Below are 19,255 nucleotides of genomic sequence, written 5' to 3' on the forward strand. Positions count from 1 at the left end.
CGGACAAGTGCGTGTCAACCATGTCCTTTCCTAGCGGCGGGTACGAGCCTGTCGCCACCCAGTAAAATTAATCAGGTCGCCGGCATAATGTTTTTCGACAATGGGTATGACAGGGTCTAGAAAGTTGGGCCGCTGAGCTGGATGACCAGCCAACTTGGCCCTGCTTGCGTTGCGAAGTTGTGCTTCCGGCAGGAACAAATATACAAATCCTCGCTTATATAGTAGACGGAAGCTATCACTGTTATTCGGCTGCTGTTTGAGAGGGGTACGGACGAGAGGGCTTGTGTACTACGTTATAGGATACTGATCGAGCAGTTGACCAAAGTACTCGACACCCATGACGTCTGCGCGTACAACAGATATAGAGCATGAAATTCGGCGATGCCTGTAAACGGGTCAATGATTCAGTATAGTTAGAAACACACTAGTAACAAAATACCTTCAATAAACCAAAAATTCTGATAGCCATCTGACTTACCCCCTAGATAAGCCCAATTGCGCACCATTTTGTGCGTCATGTAGTGAACGAGATCGGCGCTGTGACGTGGTTTGTCTTCGTCGCTATACTGAATGAGATAGCAAGAGGTAAAATTGAACGCCGAATAACCCCGTGCCGCCTTGCGAATGTAAACCTTGCTCGCAGCGTCGGGATCCTGAAATAACGACCTCGTGTACAGTAATATGTCCGCGTTGTACTTTTTCGCAGGCTCAAAACAGGTTGGAAGCTCGCCAAGCCAGTGTATAAAAGGCATTACTGTGTCGTCGCCGCTGGCAGGGTCCCTGGTGGTGGATTCCTGCGCCGGGAAGCTCACAATAGGGCCGGCCATGAGCACGGTCCCCAGATACATGTAGTTCGGTCCTGTATTTGTGCTTTGCACCTCCCCTTCGGCGAAGCTCCATGGCCCGCGCGTGCCGGGCGGTGCTAGGGAGAGATCCCAGTCAACGAACAATGCGGAATTCACGGCAGGAACCAGTGACCTACGCCAATAAGACCGCCCTGGTCGCAGCATACCTCCGTATATGCATGCATTTTGTCGTTGACGGTCGCTACTTTGGGCGTCACGTCCTGGACGAGGACGACGTCGCCTACCGTATCGCGGCCCAGCGTGCAGCTCAACGACCCCTTGTCAGAATCTGTGAGCGAAATGTCCAAAGGCCCGATGTCATCTGTCACTTGCGCGTTGGAGACTGTGTACGGGTGAGGAGGGGTACCGCCTACGGGCTCGAGGCAGAAAAGCAGCTGGCGCAATTTTCGCTCTCGGGATTCGAGCGTAATAGTCACTTGCAATCGACTCAAAGCAGGTCCATCGGCACTTCTGGGCTGGAGAAGAATATCGTATTTTGGCGCCGCCATTCTGGATGGCATATGGCAACGTCTGCTGTGTTTGGTTTTAGACGAAAAAATCGGGGTATGTCCGCGTTGGCAGCATGTCACTTCGATCGGGCTCCAACAATTACGAATACGGGAGCTGCGCCGAGCGGGCAGCTGAGCGACAGGGTCTCAGCATTTGAGCTGCCAAGAATTGGCTAGCTCATTCCATCGACGCCACAAAAACGGTTCAATTGAGCAGTGTTTGCCAGCTCCTTTGTATTTGCAAGATATTCCATCACGATTTTTTGTTTGTCAAAATCACTTGCGCTGATCGCCGGATAGCTGCTGAATCGCACGGGGACATTGGACATATCGCAGGCCGCCGTGGTTCCTGCCCTAGCTTCACCGATACCGTCATCCAGGGGCTCACTCAATACCGCCTTTAAAAGGAGACTCAACTGAACCTGTTCAACAAAACAACGAGCACGATGAGCTCCAAAGACGGCGAATCTGGTGCCTCGGCGCCGCGCAAGACGCCCATTCTCGCTCCTACGCCCGAAAGTAAGCCCACGGCTCGCGCCGAGCTTACCGCCGACCAGCAGGCCAAGTACGAAGCGCTCCTCATCAAGGCCAAGTCTTGGACGGACGTGACCTGCGATAAGGAAAAAGAAAAATCCGGTCCCATACTTGACCGGGAGCGCGCCTGGTTGACCCGCGACTGTCTCCTGCGCTACCTCCGCGCGACCAAGTGGAATGTCGACGATGCGGCTAAGCGTGTGCAGGGCACGCTCGGCTGGCGCCGCGAGTATGGCCTCGACGACTTTACGCCCGACTACATCTCCCCCGAGCAGGAGACGGGCAAGCAAATCATTGTGGGCTACGACAAGATGGGCCGTCCGTGCCAGTACCTCAACCCGGGACGGCAGAACACGGACGCGAGCCCGCGGCAGATCCACCACCTGTTCTACATGGTTGAGCGCGTAACGGACATGATGCCCGCGGGCGTCGAGCAGCTGAGTCTGATGATTAACTTCAAACCGAGCAAGAAGAGGCAGAATACTAGCGTGCCCGTGTCGACGGCACGCGAGGTGCTGCACATTCTCCAGAACCACTATCCAGAGCGTCTGGGCAAGGCACTGATTATCAACGGTACGTGAACTTGTGCTGCAGAGATTTCCGCGGACAATCACTGATGGACTACAGTACCCTGGATTGTCTGGGGCTTCTTCAAAATCATTACGCCTTTTATCGACCCGGTCACGCGCGACAAGCTCAAGTTCAACGAGGACATGAAGCAGTACGTTCCTGCCGAGCAGCTCTGGAGCGAGGACTGGGCCGGCCAGATGAACTTTGACTACGATCACGACACGTACTGGCCCGCACTCAACGAGCTCTGTGAGCAGCGTCGCGAGGCCAAGATGGCGCGCTGGGCTGCGGCCGGGAAAGTCATTGGCGAGTCCGAGGACTACCTCGCGGGTGGCAACGACACCAGCGTCACCGGCTTCACCTACGGGGCTAGCGGTGGAAAGGTTTGCTTGGAGGAACAGATGGTGGCGACGACTCTGGATGAAAAGGCGCCCGTGACGGAGGCAGAACCTCAGGCTGCGGTGACGGCGTAGGTGCGATGGAAGTTAGCTATGGAATGTCATTTTTTACGGTATTTGTACAATCGTGATAAACTAGACACAGTTATTTAGATATAATAGAGCTCGTGCATATTGAAAAAAAAAAAGAAGAACAAAAGAAGAAACAGCAGCAACAAACCAGATGCAATATGTTGGCCGTTTCTGGCCTCCTGCCTTCTTCTCGAGCAGAGACGCATTAAGCCTCAAGCCGTCTCCGGAAACAACTTGACATTTCCACAACTGTTAGCACTGTGACACTCATACGAAAACACGAAGAATGGTCTCGGTACAACTATCTGGCACTACTCATTGATCGTGTAGGTTGCTGATCTTGCTGAGAGGCTGTTCCGCTGTGCTACCGGGGCGAGGTAGCGCGCCACAGGGAGGCTCGCCAGCCCCGCCAAGCTGCCTGTGTGCGCCACACCAAGAAAAAGTCGCCCAAGCTAAGAAATTTGCAGTCCAGAGCTCCAGCACCAAGAAAGTACTTTGATCAAACGAAACGGCGCGAGAGCTTCATCCCTAAAACACCGGAGACAACGAGACATATTTTCTTGCCTAGCATGCCATTGGATACCTCCACATACTCCCTGGCGCTCCTGCGCGTCGATGGACGCCGCTGGAACGAGCTTCGTCGCCTGCACGCCCTCATCCGCACCCAGGACGCCGCCGACGGCTCCTCGTACCTCGAGATGGGCCACACCAAGGTCATGTGCGTCGTGTCTGGTCCGTCGGAGCAGCAGCAGAACCAAAGGCGAGGCGGCCAGGCCAACAATGCGTCGCGCGACGGAGCGACGGTCAATGTCAACATTATCGTGGCTGGTTTCTCCAGCGTCGACCGCAAGAAGCGCGGGCGCAACGACAAGTGAGTGGAAGAAAACCAGGACCTGCTGGTAGTGGCAAGGGTGTGTATACTGATGACAGATATCTAGGCGCACACAGGAAATGGAAATTACGATTGCGAATGCCTTTTCGTCGAACCTGCACACCCACATCTTTCCTCACTCGAGCATCTCCATCTCCCTCCACGTCCTGTCGCAGGACGGCTCGCTGCTCGCCGCTCTCCTCAACGCCACCACGCTCGCCCTGATTGACGCCGGCATTCCCATGTCCGACTACATATCCGCCTGCACAGCGGGCTCGACGTCGTCGTTTGCCGCTGGCGACGACGCGGCCGACCCGCTGCTCGACCTGAACAACCAGGAAGAGCAGGAGCTGCCGTACCTCACCGTGGCGACGCTGGGCGACAGCGATCGCGTGGTGGTGATGGCGTGCGAGAGCCGCATCCAGGTCAGCCGCTTCGAGGGCATGCTGGTGGTGGGCATTGATGGGTGCAAGCAGGTCAAGAAGTTTCTGGATAGTGTGGTCAAGAACAAGGGTGGCAAGATGATTCGTGAAGGGGCGATACAGAAGAGCGACACGATGGTCATGGACTTGGACGAGTAAACGAAGAAGAGAAAATCATGACCTGATGAGATACGGCACCTATATTTACGGCTTACAACTACAGAAACAATCACCGTTCGCGACGCGGCTGCGTCTCTGTTGCAGCCGCATTCTGGTGTCTTTTACAACTCATCGTGCTCCTCGGTGGCCTCCTCGACCTTGGGCTCCTCCTCAGTCTTGGGCTGCTCCTTGGCCTGCTCCTCCGCCTCTTCCACATCCTCCACGATACCCTTGGGGAGCTTCATCTTGGCCCCCTCGCCCATGCGGATGACGTCCACCCACGCCTCGACGCTGACGGCACCAAAGTCGCCCTCGTACTTGCGCCACCAGTTGCGGCGCACATTGATGGCGATGAGCTCCACCGGGTTGGCGGCCTCGAGCTTCGCGCGGACTACGGAGTCGACGCTGTCGGGGACGGCAATGAAGGGAAACACCTTGCGCTGGCCCTGGAGGTACTTTGTGTTGAGCTGGGAGAGCGAGTCGATGGCCTTTTTGCTCTCGGGGGTCTCGGAGTCGGGGACGAGAGCCAGGATGCAGGTGTGGGACTTTGGCTGGAGGCACTTTTCGGCGACTTCTTGCTTGCTAGAGGCGGTAGGAATAACGATGACTTGAGGAGTGGAAGCAGCAGGAGGGGCCTCGTCGCTAGTTTCGGCCTCCTTGACCGGTTCTTCCTTGTCTTCGGCCTTGGGTGGCTTGTCCTCGGCCTCCTTTGCCTTGTCACTCTTTTCGGTCTTGGGCTTCTCGTCCTTCTTGGGCTTCTTCTTCTTGGCGCCCTTGGCCTTGGCCGGGGCCGGGTCTGGGTTGGGCTCGCCGGCCTGGCTCAGAAACTTGACCATGTCGGCCTTCTTCATCTCGCCCTCGTAAACGACGGGCTCCTGGCCCTCGCCGCCTGGCACTAAGACTAGCGTAGGAAACTTTTTAATGCCAAACTGTGCCACTGCTGCCGACTCCTTGTCTCGAATTTGTGCGATGCCAATGACGCCGAGGTAATCAATGGCGATGCTGCGCAGGAGCGCGCTCGTAGTGCCCTTGTCCGTGAAGAGGATGGCCTTGGGGCCGTCGGCGCTGGCGAGGAAGCCGTCGAGGTCCTTGTCCGTGACGCGCGTGACGTGGTTGTTGATCTTGGCGGCAACGGCCTCGACAATGGCGCCGGCCGTGCGACCGCCGTTGTAGTCCTCAATCACAGGGCGGCCGGCCTTTTTGCCGGGCCGCACCAGCTTGAGCGTGGGGAAGCCCTTGACGCCCATGGAGCCGCAGAACTGCTTGTTGGCGTCGTCGTCGCAGTCAATGGCGGCGACCTTGGCCAGACCGTCGAGCTGGCTGGCGGCCTTTTCGTAGGCGGGTTTGAGGCTCTGACAGTGGCCGCACCATGGCGCATAGAATTCGACGATCTAGGTTGCGTGCAAACGCCCGTGTTAGTGGTGGGATGCGCATGAGAGAAGGTATAAGACGTTGTCTCACCGAAGTGTAGTTGGAGCGGTTAATCAATCGGTCAAAAGACTTGGCGTCGACCTGCAGAACACGCGAATTCTTGCTGTACATGCCGGCCGCCCATGCTGTCGGCACTGTGGCTAGAAGCACGGTGAGCGCGGTGGTGACGGCGTGCTGGTGCATCGTGGCGGGCGTTGTGGTGGCGCTGTCTGTGTTGTGGTTCTTGATCGCTTGGGAACAGGTGCGTGTGATTTACAGCAGTAGTGAAGAAGAGAAATCGAGTGATGAGAAGCTGTAAGTAGGTGTCAAAGCAAAGCGGATGGCCACTAGGACTGCATTCGTCTTGACGAAATGTTCGATGGGAAGAAAAGCGTCAAGCTGTCCAGTTTGGCCCAGCTAGGGAAATCGAACAGGTGGCAGAAATGGGTGACGAGCCACAGTGGTAGGAGAGGCGCGAGCTTGTGCGGGGCTGTGGCTGGTCCGTCTGCGATGGCACCACGACACTGAAAGCCAGAACTCGCCGAGGGATGGATTAACAAGTGAAATATATATGCTGTGCAAATATTACCAGGCAACATCTTTGTTTGTCACTGCGTGTCATTCTGAAACTTCATGCGGTGTCCCGCAGATGGCCAGGAAACCGAGTTTCTTGTCCTACTCTAATTCTCGTCTCTTTTCTTCCGCCAGCTTCTTGAGCTCTTCCACCGCCTCCGCCTCCCTGCCCTCGGGCACGAACAAGTGATCGTGATAGAAACCGCTGACCGGGTTGACGCCCATGCCGAGCGTCGCTAGCCGCGTCGCGATGACGGCCATGAAGCCCACGGCCTCGAGGCTCGACGTGACGTTGAGCGTGATCATCCTACTGGGGAAAAAGTAGTCGATCTGGTTGTCTTCGGCGTATGTCTTGCGGACAATGACGGTGACAGCTTCGCTCTCGCGGAAGAGCAGCTGTACCTCGGCGAGCGGTGGCAGGTCTGCCGTTTTGTCGAGAGCAGCAAAGACGTACGTCTCGGGGTGCGCAACAGTGGTTAGCGTCGCAAGAAGCTTGTCAAGGGACTTTTCGCCGGGATCCTGCATGAGAGCCGCCATTTTGGTTGATGGCTAAACGTCGATGTTTGGGGGTTTTTTTTCTTCACGAATTTAGAATGCCGTTTTAGTTATCTCGAGTCGTTGGCGGTGCTGTGCTGAGTCGATGAAGATGGCGCCACTGAGCCCACTTAATGTCAAGTACAAGGCGCTAACTACAAGGACTGGGCTCGCAATATATGAGAGTCCAGAACAGCGACGAATCTAGTATCATGGCCTGTGTATGCTGGTAGGATTGCACAATAATCGTGCAGAGGGTGCTAGTTTACGCTAATCATGGACACTTGAATTCTCTAGTCGTTGCCCGTTGATGCTCGATTCAATCGTTGTATCGTCAGTTTCCCAAGTATACCGACTCGAGTTTTCTGCTTTCAAACAGCGTAAGAGAAAGAGAGCGGGGGTATTATTGGGTGTAAGAATAGAGGTAAAGATGTTTCGCTGCAGGTTGATCTGTCCGTGTTGAGGCTTACGGACTGCCGGGTGTGTTGTTGGCGGGTTTTATCAGGCCCTATAATATATATGAAGCAGGGACTATTTTGAACAAAAGCTATACTAGAGTCAAGACCCCTCTCTCTTATTTCCTATCATAGCACCCTGTTTGCTATCTATTACACGTGCCACACCCCCAGTTGAAGGTGCGAGAACTGGGTGCTGCACACCACTACCTATGACCAGTATAGCACCATGAGCAGAAGAAAGGTCTTCCACTAAAAACAAACTAAAAAAAATGGCTAAGAACTAAGGAAAATAGGAAAAATTGTGTCAAGAGTAAAAAATAGATTTTATAGATAAAGCAGACTAAAAGAGGAATTCTAGTATTTCTTTAGAATTTTAGCTATTATATGTATATTATAGGAAGGGTTAGAAAAATTGGCGCATTATCTGCTCACGGTGGTGTACAGGTCACGGTGGTGAACCCAGAGCACGGTATGGCCAATACAATTAGCGGATATAATCCAAGTCAAGCTATGTGTATCGGCTAGATTCACTAGACACATCATTCTCATAGCAGGCTTTGTCCAGCCGTTCTGTTTCCGACCACGACATCTGGCTTGGCCGTGGTAAACTGAGCAATGTCGCCAAAAACCTTGGCGCCGGCCTCTCCACCCTTTGCCTTGGCCAGCGACTCGAGGGTGTCCCATTTCAGAATCGCCTGGACCTGGTACTGCTGGCCAGGCTCCAGAACAATGATTTCCCAGCTCTGAAGGCCGAAAGGCTTCCAGTTCCTGGCGCGGCATTGGTGTTAGTCTTCGGGCGCACGGAAGCGGGTGGCGTCATTTGGAGGCGGCAAGGCCTTACTTTTGGACGATGGGCATGTGCTTGTTCAGGTAGTAGTCCAGGTCAAAGGAGTGACCGGATGGATACAGAATGTTGACGGTAGCCATGGCGGATGGTGATGGGAAATTCGATTGTATAATTTTTATAGAGAGAGTGATGTGAAGATGATAAGTAAAGATTGCAGGACCTCGGGCCATATATACCTTCGGTGCGCCCCGCACAAGCCGTGAAGCTGGGCAGATTGGCTGCGCCGATCCCGCACCTTGCGTGTAGCGTGCCTGAGATGCACGACGGATGAAATAAAGCTGAAAATTTTGGTCATCTATGTAGTAGGTAGTAAGAAATTTTACAGAATTTTACAGAGTTGGCGCAGAAATTGATCTGTGCCGTATATAATACATGACTGCACATTAGCCGTCAAACATGGCCCATTCAAACTCGTCCATAGAGTAGCCGTAACTGGCTGGCCAGCCTTCAGTTTTTGATTCGGTAGAAGCCAGCAACTCATCCAGGCCCTGTAGGAAGAAAAGAGTAGTCAGAATCGTGTTCAGTCTTTGCGCTAGAAAGCAGGCCAACGTCAACAAAACAGAAGGAGCGAACTTACTGTAAAGGCCCAATCCCCGCTCATGTCTGGCGGCGTCGGCATCGGCGCCGCCGCAGCCGGCTGCATCACACTACTCTCTCCCCCCGTGAGCTTCTCAGCCATCTCTGTCAGCAGGCCACCACATGTCTCCGACACCTCCGTAGCCGCGCGCAATAGATTCTCGACGAGCGCCTCTTGCGATAGGTTCTGCGATATGCCGTCAACGTGCTCCGCAATAATGCGCAGCAAGAGATATCCCTTCACGTTGGTGTGCCCTGCGCGGATGACCTCGAGAGACCATTCCTGACTCTGCTCCAGAACGGCGAGGAGATCTGGACGGAGCAGCTTGGGCCCGAGCCCGTCGCTCTCCTTGAGCTGCGCGCGGAGTTCCATGACGACGAGCAACGCCGAGTGCATCGCCGCAATCGTAAAGAAGCCCATGCCGCGCGTCACCTGCCGCCGCAGATAATCCGTCGCTTCAAACGGCAGTGGTGAGTGCGCAGCCGACACGCCGCCGCGAATCGATGTGCTGCCGGCCAGCGAGGTCCATACCTTCAGAGCGCAGTCCACCACAACGGCCCGCGAGTAGGCGTATTTGGCTTCTTCCATCGCCGCGACAAAGTAGGGCACGTGCAGTGCTGTTAGGTATCGATACATGATGATGTCCAGAATGCGGAGCTCAATGTTAGTCAACGATGCTTTGGCGCCTTGCCCGCGGCACGACTGAAGGCGTCGACCTAGCAGCTTGTAGCTTGCGCGCAGCTCCGCGTCTAAGCGTAGGGTCTCTTCGTAGGATCCGCCAGAAGACACGTCATTTAAGAATCGCAGAGCATCCAGACGCTGTGAGAATGTCTCCCGTAGCGCCAATGCCATGGTCATCTGTGTGCACTCGTGCGGTGGCCGCGGGACAGGATCAAGCTCGAGTAACTGCTCGTCATCGAAATTGCCAGGCGACAGCGTGTCAAAATCGCTCATAGACATGAAGACAGGACCGCCGGAGCCAAGACTTGATTGAAGATTCAACTCGCTTATGGTATTCCACAGTCGTCGGTGCATCTCACACGCGAGTATAGTCCTGTCGGGTAGTCGAGCAGGGTCTCGATGTAGGCCCATGTAGATGGCACGGCGTACCAGTCCTCCCACGGAAATCCACATGGAATCCCCAATGATTCCAAGCCGTTCCTGCGCAAACAAGAGTAAAACATTCGTTTGTATTGTCTGAATGTCCAGTCGAGCCTTGAACTTGGGCTCCGTTAGCCATGTCTGTGCCTCGTAAGCCCACTGCATGGCGCATGTCCTCAGCGAAAAGGTCTCGTCATATGTGACGGCGCCCAACGCCAGCACAAGCTTGACTTGGACGAGAAAGGCTGGGTCCGGCGTCGTGTCTGATGTCCACAGCGCGTTGTACCGCTCCTGAAATGTGGGAATATGTAGTACGCGGTACAGTAATTCCATATTTTCCAGGTAGTTTTTCACCAGCGCGTCAGCAACGCATTTTTCAGGCAGGGGAGAATTTCGTAAAGCAGGCCAGGCGGGCGATCGCCTGACTTTAATGAATCGAGCCAGCATCTTGCATCTTGCGATGCCGGCCCAGGCCTTGGCACCGCGTTCTTGCAGCTGCGCATCTATGGTTTCGAAAATGTCGCGAATCTGAGAAAAAATTGTCAGTCCTATCAAAAGAATGACAGCAAATAAGTAGATCTAGGCTATGTTTACCAAAAGAACACCAGTCACGCACCAGTGGCTCTGACCAAACATTCTTGTCTTGTGCATCATGCTCCGCGCAATCATCGGACCGCCATTGCCGATGGGGGTTTCGCACTGCACATGAAAGACACCGGCGAGCTTTGAGGTTGTTGTCTCAATCGATGAACTCACAGTTGCGAGGGGGCTGGAGCTGCTAGACTCTATGCTGACTCTCGATAACTGGTCTTCGAGCTCTCGAATCCTTGACCGTAGTCGGTTTGCTTCATTTTCATGCGAAGAGTTTGGGAGTGGTGGCGACTGCGTGGAATTGGGACTCGAATCATCAGATCCGAGGTTTGATTTCGCTGCGCTGATCTGAGGATAAGGACTGGGGAGGATGGCCTGCTGGTGCGGCTTCCATTGTCCCCCGCTCAAGTTGGTGTTCGCGGGCGCACTGCGTGGTGGTTCAGACGTCTCGACAGGTCGCGTCTCATACACGCAGTCGCCTGTTCTCGACCGAATGCAGTTGTTGCACGGGAATTCTCTGTTGCATTTAATTTTCCTCTTGCGGCAAAGAACGCAGGCCCTGCATCCAAGTTAGAGGATGCTCTAGCGCACTGTAGCGAATGGACTTACACGGCGGGCCGCCTGCGTCGCTTCACTGGTTCGGACATTGTTTCGGCGCAAAGAAGGGGTAGGGTGACGGTTTTTAAAATCTGTAAATATTTTCAAGCCACGAGATGCAGCTTTTGCATGTTGAGATTAGAATTTCAAGCCCACGTCTAGGATGACAATATGACATATAAAAATTGCGCTACTGGAGGGTCCGGCCAGCCGTAACCCGAAAGTGAGGGCTTAAATCCACCAATCATATACTTCAATTGATCGGGCTCCGAATTACCCGGCCTGCATTGCCTACGCGGTTCGTACAAGCAAAGTGTCATCCAGATCAAGAACCCGATAATCTCTTTTGGAAACAGGGCAGATCTTACTTGCACGTGCTGGCGCAAGTGTGTTGTTATTAGTGGTGTACGGCTCTACAGGGCTTGCCAATTACACTGGGGAGCCTTGGACAGCCGGCGTGTTCAATAGCTGCGAATTGATCGAATTATTCATACCCATCCGCCATCCTCCATCTGGAGCAGAATATGAAACCCGATCAAGAGCCCTTGCAGGGTATTTTACTATTATTGAGATTTCTGAGAAATGGCCAGAGCAAGCAGATGTAGCCTTCCTCATGGATTTCCCAATGCGGTGCTAACGCGATTCTACACCTCCTTTCCAGGCCTATTCCTTGTAGTGTGCAAAGAATATATTAGCTCTATTTTAGCCATGGCATATCAACGACTTCGTGTAAGCTATACACGAGTTTCTCTGTAATTTTATAGTTTATATACATGGGAACATGTTGTCCGTAGCATCGGCTTACTCCTCGCTGACCCGTATCAGCAGCGACCCAATGCCTGGCGCCTTGCCCCAGCTTCTGTGGGCGTTCTGAATCTCCTCGAGATCCCAAACATGTTTGATCGACACATCAATCTTACCATCCTTGAGCATATCCAGCAGCGCTAGTAGCTCCGGCTTAAAAGTCGTCTGGTCTCTGTCAATGTAAAAGAAGGTGGTAGACTTGTTGCAAAACAGCCGCAAATTCTGTGCCAACAACTTCGCGATGGAGGGGAACGGCGACCGCGTCTCCTTATCACCATTCAGGCTGGCGAGGTTACCACCGTAGCCCACCAGAATGCTAGGGTCCGAATCGCTGAGGATTGAGTACGACTCGTCCCAGGATCCAAAACCCAACGGGTCAAAAACGGCGTGGGCACCGCCAACGGCCTTCATTTGCGCGATCCAGTCCTTGTCGCTGTAGACAAATGGTGTCACACCAAGACCTCTGAGGGTGGAGTGATTGCGTGACGATGCGGTGCCATAGACAATTGCGCCTTGCAGCTTGCAGAGGGAAAGTAGTGCATATCCCACCGCGCCGCTCAGGCCGTGGATAAAGACTCGCTGGCCGTGTGAGACCTTTGCGGCGCGCATCACCATGCCGTAGGCTGTATTCCAGTCTAAAGGGAGCGCGGCGGCTTTCTGGAGATCTAGGCCCTCCGGCACGGACACAAGGTGCTTCTCCCGAATATTGACAAGATCGGCTTGTGAGTCGTAGACTGTCACGGCGGTGACCAGGTCTCCAACCTTGAAAGCGGATGAGTTTGGCCCCATGGCAGAGACACGGCCAAGGCAGCAGTAGCCCAGGGTGAGCGGCGCGGCACGCTGTAGCGGATACTGCCCCAGACGCATGTTGATGTCGGAGCCGGAGAAGCCAGCATAGATAACCGAGACCTGGATTTGATCTTTGATTGGGTCGGCGACGTCGCCAGGGACGATCTTGAGTGTGGAGACGTCGTCGATTCCGCTGAAAGACGAAACGACGACTTGGCGGGATGGAGGCATGTCGGCTCAGATTTGGGCGTGCAGGACTGTCAAGATATTAGAGTTGATCTCGAGACAAATGTTTTTGGCAATTTCGATCTCATTTCGAACTGAGACGGCATACAGATTTTATATTTTTGACAGGCTGATATTTTGCGCGAAGTGGATGGACTTAGTGGCGCGGACATCAGCCTCGCATCTTGCATTCCGCACATCACCTACGTCAGCAAGTCCGCCAGTCTAGCGGATTTACATAATATGGTAGAACTGCGAAGACATGGGATTGATTTTTTAGGAGAAATCTTCTTGGTCTTTGCATTTCCGGATATTCTTGACATTAAAGTTGCATGTAAATTTTGATCTTTACATAAATCACACGTGGAGTGGTACAAAAGTCCGCGGGCGTTGGAACGACAACTTGCCGCTCAGGTAGGCAAAGTCCCAACGCTAACAAATACGGTAGACATAAAGAGTCGGCCACCGATGCGGAGGTAAGGCGGCATTTCGTCGATCAATCCTCTGATTGCAGATAAATAAGCGTGATTGCGATCGTTACCTGGCCTTCTTCTTGTGCAAAGTCTGGCAAGGACGAAGTGTGCTCGAGCCGGTCAAGTCAGCTACCCTGACGATCGCCTCTCTCTGAAGATGACCCAAGTTCAACACTTAGCCGTAACCTAATTCTAACCACGGTGCGCCAATAGGAACCAGTATTGTCAAAGAGTTTCTCAATCAAAAAGGTTCCGTTTGGCTAGGCGGAATATCTGACTGGCGCGATGAATTGGGTACGTCCAGCTACTGATAGAAGCACTGCCCTGATCTAGCGCTACCGGCCGATCAATACTTCGGCGGATCTACTCAGTCAAAAGAAAGAAGGAAAATTAGGCAAAAAGAAAGGTCTCCTAGTCTATGTTGATTCTTTGAGCATCTATCATATGCGCTTGCCCTCTAGTTCCTCTTCTCGGCTCCGGGATACTTTATTTACCAACAAACTTGAAGTTTGTTCAAGTATGTAGTATGCCGCGTTACTCTCACGTGGAAATCACGATGCACTATCGGACCGCGGCATTGTGCCGGTGCTCTGGAGTCTGTGAAGAAATGATGCCCTACTTCCCTCTTTATGGATAACTGGGCCCAAGCAAAATCGGCGTTGCTCATCACCAGTTTCGAGGTGACGGCTCACAGGTGTTCACATAGTCGCAGGGTAGACAGCGATCTGCAGCGGTTTCTCTGTATTCTAAAACTCAAGTCTAAGCATATTTTCTGGTTCGATACTCTAGTCTGCCCGAGCGGGCAGAGCCCGTGTCATTCCTTTCCCTCGGTGGATTCTCCTGTCGTTTCCTCCGTCTCTTCTCTGCGCTCGCCAGGCAGCATGACGGCACGATCTAGCTGGTATGGAAGACCTCGGTGGCGACCGCGAATCATCATGGCGCAGATGACGAGCTTGCTAAATATGGTGAATTGGCCGCAGAGAGAAGTTGCCACAGTTGGGTAGCCCAGGCTAAGGCCGACATTGCCACTACAAACGTTAGCCACCAAGCAAAAAGAAAATGATCAAAACCACCATAGCAAGTAGTGAAATCTTAAGTTCAGTTTTATGCAATACTTACTAGGCAGAGACGACTTCAAAGAAAATCGGGAACACTGCAAAAGCCTATAAGGGATCAGTATAATGCTAGGGAGATTGCCTCTTGACCGTGCATATGGACTTACCGGCTCATCCAAGTCCATGATCCTGCGCGACTCGGCAACACAGATGCAGAAAATGCCCAAGAACATGTACCACAGATCAAAGCTTAGTTGGTTCTGCATGTGCGTAAGAAGGTACGCTGACCCCTTTTGCTCATTCACCTGCCCGTCGCTCTCATACACGCCGAGTGACCGCTCCTCGTATGTATTGGAAACGCGCACCGCCATGGCGATGGGGAAGATGGCAATGTACATCATGACCAGCAAGCTAAACTGCACTGCCGGGTTCACCTCGGCAAGGTTAAATGTTGCGGTACCGGTGTGTCGCGACGATGCCGCCTGGAAAATGGCCGCGAGGATTCGTGGCCCCAGTGGCAGTTCCGAGACGGCGCTGTTAGTCAGGTCTAAAACAATGATGAGCAGCGTGTCGACAAAGTTGAGCACGAAGATTATGCCAAAGAGCGCCCATGTTGCGCCTCTAGGGAAGAGCAGCGTGTAGCAGCGGCGCGGGTGGTCGAGCAGGAAGGCGAGCGGCTGTTGGATGGACGCGTTGCGCGGGCAGACCTTTGACATGGTCCATATAATGAGGCGCAAGAATACGGGGTACAGTGTGTTCCCGGCAAAGGCAAGGAAGCTCATGATGAACATGGGCCAGCCGGCGTCGCGGAAGGAGATCATGGAGTCCGGTGTGAGAGTGAAGCCAAGATTGGAAATCATGGTTTGTGAAGAGTAAAAGGCCCTACGAGGTCAGCATTTTGGGGTTCGCCCGGGAAGATGCAGCAGCGCCAACGTACCACCAGTTCTTGTCCTGCCCAACCGACGCTAGGTAATCGGTATACTTGGGACTCGCATACTGAATCCAGCCCACCAGGCAGATGGCACCAAAGAGATGCAGCCCGAAGAAGTAGCCTGTCGCAATCAGCAGGAGTCAACATCTGAGATGATGAAGTGACCTACCGATGACAATCTTCAGAAGAAGCTTGAGAGCACGATACTCTATGCCGCCGAGCTCCTCACGATCTTTGGAAGTCAAGTTGCCGAAGTTCGAGTTGCGGCCAACCGTGACCTCGCGCGAGAGAAACGGCATGTCATTAAGCTTGGGTGCCTGCTGCGACGAGGTCGATACGCGACGCGCTTTGGATGGGTCCGCGCCGATTACAAACATGGAAGTGGCAATGCTCGTGGCGCGGTCCATGGAAAGGGTCTCGCCGAGACGCTGCTGGCCATCCGCGCGGCGACGCAGACCACCTTGGACGCTGAGTCGCGGAAGAGGTTCAATGGCCATATCTGAAATTGTCAGCCAACTTCATCTCTCGGATACTACGGCAGAAGCCTACCGTCTCGGCTGTCGGCAGGGTCCTTGTTCATCTCTACGAACGGATGGCCTTGGTCGCGGTCTCTGGGTCCAGGAATATACAGCACAGTGCCATTCTTGGGGTGGCTGTCCTTTTCGGCAGAGGCGTCAAACGCAATGTGCTGGCGCTTCTCCGTGTCGTCCTGATCGTTTGAGGATTCCTGTTGCGTCGCGGATTGGTTTACCGTGGCGCCTTGAGTTATGGAATGGGCCATGTCAGGAGTTGTGTCGGTGACATCGGTACCTGTTGTGACGGCCGTACTCTTGAAGCCATTCTCGAGTTTGGTATCTTCGTCTTCTACAGATGCGAGAAATCGAGGCGCTGATTCGGTCAGTATGTGTTGTCGCTCCAGTAGCAATGCGCCCTTACCAACTCTCTTGAGATGCCTTTTAAACCAGTGTAGTCGCACAATGACGACGACGATGTTGACAAATCCGAGGTTCGTGAAGATGGGGATGAAGTAAATATACAGCTGCTGATACGTATACAGCTCTTTGACATCAATTCTAGGGTCTGTCAGTTCGGTATTGGACTTATCGCATCTCAGCGCTCCGATGTGGAATATATTCATACGTATTCAAACCAGACTCTGTCGAGGCGCTGGCGCCGAAAAAGTAGGCATCAATGGCAGCCATGTTCCCTGCAGGGCACATTACCACAAGGGCCAAAAGACCCATGAAGATAATGTACGCATCTAGGCCTGGTCAGCGCAGCCGTTACACCAACCAGAACAGAACCACATGTCTCATCCGCTCTAAATAAGGAACGAAGGAGAAGAGACAGCGTGTGGAGGAAGGACAGTCTTACAATGTAGCGTGACGAAATTGACGGCGGGTAATCGCAACATGATAGGCAGTGGCGTGAGACAACGCAAGCGCGAAGAAAACGGCAACACGAGGTTTGCTAGCAGGATTGCATCTTCAATGTGCGCGACGCAGGTACAAGAAGCTGATGCGAAATTTAAGTGCAGTTGGGGAGGGCCACGGTAAAAAGAAAAATAGCGTGGTGGCCGGCTAGCCTTATTGGATGCCAAGATCGCCGTCACTGGTCATCACAGGACACAGGCTCTCGTGATTGCTACTTACAGTGGGTTGTACTGGTAGATCCACCGTTACAATAAGCCCCAAAGAAGCTCAGCCTGGCCTGGCTGCCTCCCACCGGCCTCCCAAACCCTAAGAGATGTCACCACCTCTTAGCTTCTTACGCTTCTCTAGCTCTTTTTTGTAGGTGACTCTCGATTCTGTAGATAAATCTCCTCCTACTATTAAAGCTGTCTTGTTGGTATACCTGCTTCTACGCACTTGCCCAGCTGCATCTGTTGTGGTTAATTTTAGGTTAGCTGTCCCATGGGGCGATAGCTAGGAAAGAGGCTGCGGTACCCAGCGAGCGCCTTCACCACACAGCGATAATAACCGGCAAAATATGCTTACTTACTTACTTATCTCTAACGTTATTCAGTCGCCTCTCTGACTCTTGGCCATCAGCTAGTTAGTCCTTTCATGCCATGCGTCAGCATACCACCAGTATACCGACAAGTTACTTGAGTCGAAAGAGGTTCGTTTCAGCTTGCTTACACATAGCTGGCAATGGAGGTCTCGGAACACGGGCCCGCGATCCGACGCGACTAGCCAGTATGAAATCACTCCTGTATTTGCCATATTCATGCCTTGGTAGACTGCCCAGTTTATCTTTCTCCGTAAGGTAGCTGGCCACTTCATGCGGAATTCTTGAAAAGCTGTCCCGTGCACCGGATCCCCGTGCGTGCAGTGTTTTTCCATCTTATTCATTGTCATATTTAAACGGGGTTGAGGCTGGCAGCAGATCTCGTTGCCCCCATTGAGGAATCAGTACACTGTCGGAACGCGGCGCCGTTGAAGAAAAGACCCCCCTTACTGGCCAAGCACGCCATTCGTCTCAACTATCTTAACATCGGCGCCTCTTTCGTCGATTCGCAAGAGCAGGTCGTCCTGAATATAAGACATGCCTAGTTCTCTCACTAGCGCTGTATGGCCTTGCAACATTCTCTTTACGTTTTCAGGCTAGCAATCATATCGACCACAACCTCCCAAAGCGAAACTGTTACACCCCGCCAGCGGGGACTAGGCTCTTTTCTTCGCGATCCATGGACTCAGATCATCATTGTTTTGTTCATATCTTTTTGCAACCCTGGCATGTACAATGCTCTTACTGGCGTGGGTGGATCAGGCTAGGTGAACGGGACAGTGGCCGCCGACTCCAATGTGGCCACTCACGCCGCTACAGCTCTTGCTGCTCCCCTTCTTGTGGGCACCTTTTACCGTTACCTCGGTCCCCGCACGTCGTTGGCCCTCGGAGGCTGGACCTATGCAATGTACGCCAGCTCGCTTCTGAGTTTTAACAGGACCAAAAACGGGTCCTTTGTCATTGCGTCTGGCGCCTTGCTTGGTATCGGTGCTGCCTTCTTCTGAACAATCATGGTCACATATACCACCGACCGTACAAGAGGTCGAGCGATTGGCCTGTTTTGGGTCATTTTCAACCTTGGGGGTGCCATTGGCTCTTTGGCTAGCTTTGAACTCAACGTCCATTCCAAGTCTGATACGGTCACAGATTCAACTTATATTGCCTACATTGTCGTCATGCTCCTGGGATGGGTGTTGTCAGCGCTAGTTCTCTCTACTGAGAAGCTTTCTGCTAAATATACTGGCACCAGGATCAGGCGCGAAAGGAAGCGGATTACGTGGGAAAATATGCGGAGCACTCTGGTGCAAACCACCCAAACTATATTGAGCTGGAGGAACTTGTGCTTGCACCCCATGTTTTATACTGCCAACGTTTTCTACTCCTATCAACAGAACAACGTCAATGGTTTGACGTTTAATTTGAGGACGTGATCTCTCAATGGGGATTTGTATTGGATGGCGCAAATGTTTGGGGGCCTTTTCATGGGTTTTGTTCTTGATTCTGGCTGCTTTCGAAGGCCAGCCCGCGCCCTTATTGGCTGGTTGCTGCTGCTGGTGTCGGGCATGGCCGTCTGGGGCGGAGGATACCAATTCCAGCTTTGGAACGATGCGCGGATGAGCCATGGTCGCAAGCAAGACATTGACTACCTGGATGGCAAGAAATTCCTCGGCCCCATGTTTCTTTACATTTGCTACGGGGTATACGACTCCTTCTGGCAAGCCTTTTGCTATTGGATAAACGGAGCTCAGTCGCACAGTCCTGTGGTCAACGCTGTGGTAGTGGGTGCTTACTCCGCGCTGAAACCAGCTGGGGGCGCTATGGCCTGGCGAATCAATGCTGAAGGATATTCGGCGATGACATAGCTTGCAATGAATTGGAGCTTGGCCATTGGGAGTTTGCT

At 53.1% G+C, this 19,255-nt stretch overlaps 9 protein-coding genes across 10 annotated transcripts; 2 read left to right on the plus strand and 7 right to left on the minus strand.

The window, feature by feature from the left end:
• Positions 1-293: 293 nt before the first annotated feature.
• Positions 294-1,366, minus strand: LMH87_003060 (uncharacterized protein; the record flags this gene model as incomplete). 2 transcript variants are annotated; one of them, XM_056194617.1, is made up of 5 exons in its annotated part: positions 294-385; positions 479-537; positions 879-922; positions 983-1,123; positions 1,220-1,366. In XM_056194617.1, the coding sequence occupies 5 exons, from the start codon at positions 1,364-1,366 to the stop codon at positions 294-296; spliced, it is 483 nt and encodes a 160-aa protein (XP_056051537.1). The 2 variants fall into 2 exon arrangements, with proteins under 2 accessions (XP_056051537.1, XP_056051538.1); XM_056194618.1 differs by having other exon boundaries at positions 479-922; positions 983-1,066; positions 1,122-1,167.
• Positions 1,367-1,800: 434 nt separating this feature from the next.
• LMH87_003061 (uncharacterized protein) lies at positions 1,801-2,931 on the plus strand (the record flags this gene model as incomplete). The annotated part of the gene is made up of 2 exons (XM_056194619.1): positions 1,801-2,461; positions 2,516-2,931. 2 exons carry the CDS (start codon positions 1,801-1,803, stop codon positions 2,929-2,931), a joined length of 1,077 nt encoding a protein of 358 aa, XP_056051539.1.
• A 566-nt stretch (positions 2,932-3,497) lies between these two features.
• Positions 3,498-4,380, plus strand: LMH87_003062 (uncharacterized protein; the record flags this gene model as incomplete). Its single annotated transcript, XM_056194620.1, has 2 exons — positions 3,498-3,799; positions 3,867-4,380. 2 exons carry the CDS (start codon positions 3,498-3,500, stop codon positions 4,378-4,380), a joined length of 816 nt encoding a protein of 271 aa, XP_056051540.1.
• A 122-nt stretch (positions 4,381-4,502) lies between these two features.
• On the minus strand, positions 4,503-5,994 carry LMH87_003063 (uncharacterized protein; the record flags this gene model as incomplete). Its single annotated transcript, XM_056194622.1, has 2 exons — positions 4,503-5,771; positions 5,842-5,994. 2 exons carry the CDS (start codon positions 5,992-5,994, stop codon positions 4,503-4,505), a joined length of 1,422 nt encoding a protein of 473 aa, XP_056051541.1.
• A 471-nt stretch (positions 5,995-6,465) lies between these two features.
• Positions 6,466-6,900, minus strand: LMH87_003064 (uncharacterized protein; the record flags this gene model as incomplete). The annotated part of the gene is made up of 1 exon (XM_056194623.1): positions 6,466-6,900. The coding sequence occupies one exon, from the start codon at positions 6,898-6,900 to the stop codon at positions 6,466-6,468; it is 435 nt and encodes a 144-aa protein (XP_056051542.1).
• A 1,000-nt stretch (positions 6,901-7,900) lies between these two features.
• LMH87_003065 (uncharacterized protein) lies at positions 7,901-8,282 on the minus strand (the record flags this gene model as incomplete). Its single annotated transcript, XM_056194624.1, has 2 exons — positions 7,901-8,123; positions 8,197-8,282. The coding sequence occupies 2 exons, from the start codon at positions 8,280-8,282 to the stop codon at positions 7,901-7,903; spliced, it is 309 nt and encodes a 102-aa protein (XP_056051543.1).
• Positions 8,283-8,585: 303 nt separating this feature from the next.
• On the minus strand, positions 8,586-11,118 carry LMH87_003066 (uncharacterized protein; the record flags this gene model as incomplete). Its single annotated transcript, XM_056194625.1, has 5 exons — positions 8,586-8,690; positions 8,780-10,408; positions 10,475-10,579; positions 10,637-11,030; positions 11,081-11,118. The coding sequence occupies 5 exons, from the start codon at positions 11,116-11,118 to the stop codon at positions 8,586-8,588; spliced, it is 2,271 nt and encodes a 756-aa protein (XP_056051544.1).
• A 751-nt stretch (positions 11,119-11,869) lies between these two features.
• Positions 11,870-12,892, minus strand: LMH87_003067 (uncharacterized protein; the record flags this gene model as incomplete). Its single annotated transcript, XM_056194626.1, has 1 exon — positions 11,870-12,892. One exon carries the CDS (start codon positions 12,890-12,892, stop codon positions 11,870-11,872), a length of 1,023 nt encoding a protein of 340 aa, XP_056051545.1.
• A 1,281-nt stretch (positions 12,893-14,173) lies between these two features.
• On the minus strand, positions 14,174-16,759 carry LMH87_003068 (uncharacterized protein; the record flags this gene model as incomplete). The annotated part of the gene is made up of 10 exons (XM_056194627.1): positions 14,174-14,387; positions 14,479-14,522; positions 14,582-15,296; positions 15,352-15,466; positions 15,515-15,844; positions 15,895-16,104; positions 16,174-16,233; positions 16,282-16,418; positions 16,486-16,606; positions 16,720-16,759. 10 exons carry the CDS (start codon positions 16,757-16,759, stop codon positions 14,174-14,176), a joined length of 1,986 nt encoding a protein of 661 aa, XP_056051546.1.
• Positions 16,760-19,255: the final 2,496 nt, after the last annotated feature.

The sequence above is a fragment of the Akanthomyces muscarius genome, chromosome 3 (assembly GCF_028009165.1).
Source record: "Akanthomyces muscarius strain Ve6 chromosome 3, whole genome shotgun sequence".
NCBI lineage: Eukaryota > Fungi > Ascomycota > Sordariomycetes > Hypocreales > Cordycipitaceae > Akanthomyces > Akanthomyces muscarius.